Consider the following 7,196-nt stretch of genomic DNA (forward strand, 5'->3'; position numbering starts at 1 on the left):
AAATTATGCAAATATAAATAATGCAGTGTTGCAATAATCTGCAAGGAATTATGTAAATATACTAAACTAAATCAACATGTACATTATCAGCTAGGATGTTAACTATCTAAGCGCCTGACGTCGCGCTTTAATGTAACTTTAATGCCCATCATAAAGCTAAAGCGAACGTCAATAATTAAGTCCGCAAGCTACAGTTCTATCTTGAAATTACAGAGAAATGAAACATGTTGAAACATGATTACTTCAGTGCTTAGTATACTCTTACTATAGTTTATAAATTTGTTGTAGCAATGGGTTTCGACTGTCGTGCTACATGTATTAAAACATGTTTTTGTCTGTGTTTTTTTCTAAAGTAAATGTAAGTAATCACAAAATCTTGTATATGTTTATTTTCCTCAATAAATTGTGCTTCTGTTATTTTACGAATTTGATCTTTGATAGGGAAATTTGGTCTTTCGAGACTTTTCTATCGAAAGACTATCAATGTTAGTTAGTACCCGGAATTTGAGTTGGCACGTCTAACAAACGAGTGATCTTATTCCCGACGTGTCAACTTAAGCGCTGTGTTCTATAAATCACCACTATGTTAACAGCGCTCTTAGTGCGTGTTTAATTCATGCGTTATTCACACCATACTCCGTGACAATGAATAATGATAGTATTTCATACATAGTAGAGCATAATAAACACACGCCATTGTCGAAACTTACCAAATTATTTTCAAAATATAATATTATATAGTATATAGGCCAATGTTCCCACTACTAGCTGATGATAAATATAATTTTATCTTCAAATTTTCAATGATCATTTTAGAAGCTAATTTTTTTCTGTAAACTATCATGAATCATGACAAAGAAATAAGTTAATAATGTCCAAACGCTTGTTCACGAGTAGGTGAAATTAATTCTTTTGGCGCCTATAATAATTTGAAAAGAATATTTGCTATTTTTTTTATGTAGGTAATATTAAGATTTATGAAAATTATTAACTTTTGTAGACTCGCAATTTATTAATTGAAGTTCATTTGTTTGAAACTTCATATATGCTATCTCTGAACATTAATTACAAAATTTTACGATATGCCAATACGTGAGCAATAAATTATACTTTACAAAGGCGCGTATTTCTTAAAGTTACAACTTTGCACGGTTATTATTATTTAGATCAGTTATTTCTATAAACGTTTAATATATGATGTACAATTAAAACTTTATAAAATGCGAGTGCAGAACAAAAATATATATAAATATATGAAAAAAATGCATTTTTTGGTGTCATAGTTTTCTCGTACTTCCGTTCAATTAATATCTTCTTTGGGTTTGGAGTTAGCTAAAATTAAATGTGAATGCCACACATAGTGAGGCAATTAGTAACTCCTTTGTTAGACGTAACATTTCTGAGTGACTTTTGCACGACTTCTAAATTTCATTTAGTTTATGTTTAGTTAAAGTTTCACCTGAACTCATCGTCCGCAAAGTTTAACTAAATAACTGTTTAAAGTTAATTCATCTCGACTCTAAATATAGTCCAACTAATAAACTTTTTGGCAACATAATTATGTTGGTAAACAAAAGAGATGAAGTTGCATTTATTTTGAATAAAAAGTAACTTAGTTAAAGTTTTTTTTAAAGTTATTTTTAACTTAATTTTAAAAAAAATCTGTATAATAATTGTTATTTGGCTTTGTTAGTTCTCAAATATAATAATTACAACACTATTTATCAGCAGATGTATTTTCTATTAATTCTTTTTGAATTTTTCATTACTTGAGTATATAAAAAAAGTCTTTATAACACAATATGATATAACAAGACATAATCCAACAATAATACACAAGACAGCGATTGTAATTAGAATTAAATCGAAATGGTAATACTGTGACCATGACAAATTTGCGGACGGCGTTCGTAAGTGTTGAGCGCCGCCGTGCCGGATTACGTGCTCTGTCCACCACACAGCTCGATCGAGTGGCTTCTGAATTTGGTCTTCCATTAACGTTCTCAATTTGATCACATTTTTACGGTAACTGTGGAAATAAATGGTTAATTTATAAAATGAAGAATTACTAAGCTTGTAATTTTATTCAAGTGTCTTCAATTGGTTAGAGACGGTTACAATGTAATTATCTGGAAAACATTACTCTTAACATTGTATACTTCTATCTTCGTTCCTAGTCTTATCTTTGCATATTAGCTTATTATACGTATGGAAGTATTTTATATTTCGCAGTTGACTTTTATTTATACTTATTTAAAACAATGTAAACTTTTTATATCATAACGTGCCAAACGAGCGACCATATAATTCGCTAACTTAGCGAAAGCCACCGTTGCCCATAGACATCCGCAATTGTAGATGCGTTGCCACTTTAATCGACGGAGGAGGGGACGCACAGAAAGAGAATATTTTCCCTTACTATGCGTGTACCCCTCCTAAAAATAAAGTTAGCAAGCATACCTTTCATCTTCAATGACAGTTTGTATGGCTTTCAAAAGTTTATCTTCAGTAAGAGTGTCTAAATCGAGTCTTACTCCTAATCCGTGATGTACATATTTCTCAACATTAAACCATTGATCGCCTAGCATTGGTATGCCGATCAGTGGAACCCCTCCAGTTATAGCCTCATCAGTGGATTGTAATCCTCCCTGTGTTATGAAGAGTTTGATTTTCGGATGTCCTAGAAATTTTAGAAACAATAGATAATTTAACAGACAGAGCAGACCATCTCTTTTATCTGTTCTTTTTTCTTTAATACATCACCATTAAAATTTATGTAATGCGATGGTTATAAAATAACATATATGTCACAATTTCCTCCTTCAATTCATTCGAAATAAACACCCTCACACACACATTTATTGTGAAACTCTAGTTCCTGTTCTGTATCACCGAAACATTCACGCATTTAAGTACATGGAAATATACTTACTTAATAAATCTGATTGTGGGAACCACTTCATAACTTTTACATTATACGGCACGGTATAAGACATTTTAGATTGCCATTTCCATAAGATGGTGTATGACAGCTTTGAGAAAACCTTTAAAAATATATAGATTTTTTCTGGCGGTAATAAGGCAGGATCGACGTTGGTGCCAAAACTAAAATAAATGACACCATCTTTTGAACCATCTAAAATTGAAGTCAGGTCCTGAAATAATCGGCATATACAAAATAAATTAAAATGGACTAATACTATTACACTATTTAGTTAAATTTAGTTATGATGCTATATTCTTACATGTGGTAATTCTTTTCGCGGCCTTTGGTGTAGACCTCCCATATAAATAATGTTTGGTGGCACTGGTCGATTATTATCCCAAATAGGATGAATATTTAAAAATAGCATGTGTACATTACTCTTTAAATTAGCAAGTCCAGGAAAGTTTTCGCCGAAGATTTTTCTAAGAGCCCTATTTTGCTTCTCTTCTTGGTTGTCAAATAGTTGAACCATCTTATAATGATTGTAATATAGTTCATTTAATGTTTCCCATGTTGTTAAATTATAAAGTCTCTGTCGAATTGGTAATGGGTAAAATATTGGATGATTCGGTGCACCTAATAATTCATAATTTCCTATTAGACCACCGAACGAACTCACTAAAATAACTGGTGCTTTATAAATGTAAGATAATGATAATACTGGCATAGCACAAGCTTCCAGGAGAAGTAAATCAAATGTATTATTTTTATTTTTAATAATTTCTTGAACTTCAACAACTTCCAATTGTTTTTCAAATATTATACTTATCGAATCAAAAGCCACTTCCAACTGTGTTTCCAAATCATCTTTATTTCCAGTAGCAGATGATAGAAATTCTTCCCAATAACTATATGATATTTCATGAACATCTATTTCTCTTAATCTATCTGGTGTTTGACCTTTTGGAAAAGCTGGATCTGGAGTTACAACAACCACTTCATGACCTCGTTTTGCCAATTCTTGTGTAAGCGGTCGAAACACAACTTGATGACTTATTGAAGGTACTGGGAAAAATGCTAATATTTTTGCTGATTCGATTTGAATAAATAAATTTGAACTTAGAACAATAACTAATAAAAACATTTTTACACGTTCGTATATTATCAAGGACCTGATATAAATGACTGTCATGGTTGTACTCATCAACATTATCTGACTCTGCACATCTATTGACGTACAATTATTATTTAATAATATTGAATGAGTACTAAATGCATGTAGCCGTAGTATTCGTGTATAGTGAAGGGAGGAAGTTTGCAAATTTATTTTGCAGCTGGATTTTTATTACCTTTCATTACTTTTTCATTTTTTTTTTGTATTAAAAAATTATCGCTGCTATACATTTCACATTCTTGTTTATTATTAAATAACCCACTAGGTTTTACTTGAGATCTCACAATTTTTTCTTGCGGTTGTTACTGCGTTGCAAGACTCAGCTTTCTGTTTATTTTATAATTTGTTATTTTTGATTTTTGTTTATTAGATTACTAGTTGTCGCCCGCGACTCCGTCCATCGTGAATTTACAAAAAAAAACTAATTTAGTGGCCTATGCGTTCTTCCATACTGTTCTACATCTATGACAAATTTCAGCGAGATCCGTTTAGCGGTTCTGGAGATATTTTCTAACAAAGATACGAGTACATCTAAACATTCGCGTTTATAATATTAGTAAGATACGATTAGAGAAAGAAAAACTTTACAAGAATATACTAATAGAATCAGTAAAGATTTACTGCTTACCTACCATCTAACAAAAGTAATATGAAGGTACCGACTTCTTCTATCGAGGATCTCACGATTTTATCATTTTTGTAGTAATTTGAATCGATAAAAGATATTAACATTCTTAAGTGGTAAATATGCAGCAAAAAGAAAAAAAAAGATAAATTGGTACAACACTAGTTGTACTTTATTCTACGTTATACAACAGTTAACAGAAAATATCACAACGCAATTGGTTGTCATTATGTGTCTTCGATGTGCTGTATCATTGAGACAAGGAAATGAACAGACAACTCCATGCATATATATTTATCTATCTATAAAGTTAATAAAATAGTAATGTCTGTATGTATCAAAATTAAATTTGAAATTTTTTGTCTGTCTGTCTGGTTGTTTTGAAATCCGCGTTTGTCCCGGATAATCTCCGAAACGGCAAGGACGGTTTTGACGGGACTTTTACTGGAAGTTACCTAATGTATGCGTAATATTATTAATAATAATAACCAGAGCTGGGCATTAACTCGTTAATCCGTTAATCGTTAATTAACGAAGTTAACATTTTGCTTAACGGATTAACTTTTAAGTTAACTTCAAAAAGTGTTAACGCTTTTGTTAACTTCCGTTAAACTCAACTTCCGTTAATAAAAGTCCGTTAATCGTTAAATTAGAAACTTGGAGTCGTGCTGTCATTTTGTTAAAATTACGCGCCACGCCACGCTTGTAAGTTCAACTATGTTGTTCGCCTGTCGGCGACTCGAATGGTGAACGACAAGTTGATAATTGATATATGTGAAGTTCGCGTGCAAGTGTGATGCGTCAGAGCATCCGGGAAAGACGTGAAAAACAGGACAAAATCAAAACAAGGTTCGAAATAGTTTATTTCATTACGAGTATATAAAAGCAAGAGTATGTAATAGCCCACATTTCGAACGCTCTTCGTCCCTGCAATACCCTCCAATCTCTTTTTGAGCAACTGTATTAAAACACTTTTTTACTCGTGCTTTTTTTTGCTTTTCCAAACTCGTGCGTTCTCTTTCCCAACTGTCAAAATAATGTCTATTAAAAAGAAAAAAATTACGACCACGAAATTTTTACAAAAAAAAAATTGAAGTTTTTATGATTCATGCAAATATTTCTAGAAAGAAGCTTCTAATTTGTTATTATACAATATCAGATTTAATGATTTGATTCAATGAATTAGGTTATGTTTCATTTTATTTCATCTAACTAAATTTCATTTTCATTTTATATCAATAAAAATAATCTACTGAAGACTTGGCTGTTTGGGCATAGTTCCCGTTGCCTACCCAGAATGGGTGAAGAAAACAAAAAGAATCCCTGTTTGCATTCTTTTACGGTTGGGCCATTTTTCAAACATTTTAGTTGGTTAAGTTTATTGTGTTTTTATTATTCTATTAAATTGCTTCATTTTTCGCAACTGTATTAAAAATAGTTGTTTAGTACACGAGCCGAACTTTCATTACAACTTATTCCAACTATCAACCCTCACCTTCGGCTGCGCCTCGGCTCGGTTAGACATTTGTCGGAACTCTTTGCAATGACTGGCTTTCCGCACTCGTAATGAAATATGTACTATATATATATACTATAATGCATTCATACTTGTCTCTAATACTAATGTGTTATAGAATATATAGTCAAATTACTATTTTAAACAAGAGTCGCCAGAATAAGTGTGATATTAGTATGCATAATTTTGGTATGGTTAACTGTTAACGATTAACTTTAACTTGCGTTAAATTTTCGATGTTTTAACGCTTTAACGATTAACGAAGTTAATTTTTTTATTAACGAATTAACGATTAACGAAGTTAACTTTTTGATTAACTGTGCCCACCTGTGATAATATATATATAACTAATATATATAACTAATATTATTTATTGACGTGATAACGTCTTGTGAGTCGTCTGCACGCAAGAAAAATCATGACTCATTGTCACTTTCCGCGTGAGCCGAGTGTGCAAGCGAGAGCGCGGAACTTGACGAACGGAACTGGGATAGAGATGCACGATCGGCCTAAGCGTTTGGTTTGTGATGAATCTATCTCTCTTCTAATTCAGTTCAATTTATAAATTTTCATGATTATTTTCTTCAAAAAATAATCGTCCGTAATCCGACTTTAGAATAAATAATTTTTTTGATGACTAGCCGACAAAGTCGCGAGCGACAGCTAGTTTTAAATATAATCACGTGTTGGTGGTTAATGTATTGTGTCGTTGTTTCAATTGCTGATACCTATAGAAAAACATAATGTTGTCTTTGTATTTTCCTTGAAAAAGAATGAGAAGGGTAATTATTATGTTTTTGTACAAGTTTTTTTGATAGCGGAAACTTACTGACAGGATGCTAGTTCTGCTATAGTGATGACTGTTTTTTAAATTACATAATAAATTGTTGAAAATTAAAAAAAAAAATTAAAATTACATATTACTGAACGTCAATAATAAGCCCATTACAGCTTT

General features: G+C 31.6%; 1 protein-coding gene across 1 annotated transcript; it reads right to left on the reverse strand.

The window, feature by feature from the left end:
* Positions 1–1,742: 1,742 nt before the first annotated feature.
* LOC106720439 (UDP-glucosyltransferase 2) lies at positions 1,743–4,091 on the reverse strand. Its single transcript, XM_014515142.2, has 4 exons — positions 3,246–4,091; positions 2,933–3,155; positions 2,461–2,680; positions 1,743–2,029 (listed from the first exon to the last, which is right to left on the reverse strand). The coding sequence occupies exons 1-4, from the start codon at positions 4,068–4,070 to the stop codon at positions 1,744–1,746; spliced, it is 1,554 nt and encodes a 517-aa protein (XP_014370628.2). The 5' UTR covers positions 4,071–4,091; the 3' UTR covers position 1,743.
* Positions 4,092–7,196: the final 3,105 nt, after the last annotated feature.

This window comes from Papilio machaon, chromosome 25 (genome assembly GCF_912999745.1).
Source record: "Papilio machaon chromosome 25, ilPapMach1.1, whole genome shotgun sequence".
NCBI lineage: Eukaryota > Metazoa > Arthropoda > Insecta > Lepidoptera > Papilionidae > Papilio > Papilio machaon.

What these genes read in the sequence shown, in the direction of transcription:
- LOC106720439 (XM_014515142.2), bottom strand. Translation starts at nt 4,070, where the DNA reads ATGTTTTTATTAGTTATTGTTCTAAGTTCAAATTTATTTATTCAAATC. An exon ending in CGCGAAAAGAATTACCACAT is followed by an intron (nt 3,156 to 3,245) that starts GTAAGAATATAG and finishes CGATTATTTCAG; the next exon opens with GACCTGACTTCAATTTTAGA. An exon ending in CCCACAATCAGATTTATTAA is followed by an intron (nt 2,681 to 2,932) that starts GTAAGTATATTT and finishes TAAAATTTCTAG; the next exon opens with GACATCCGAAAATCAAACTC.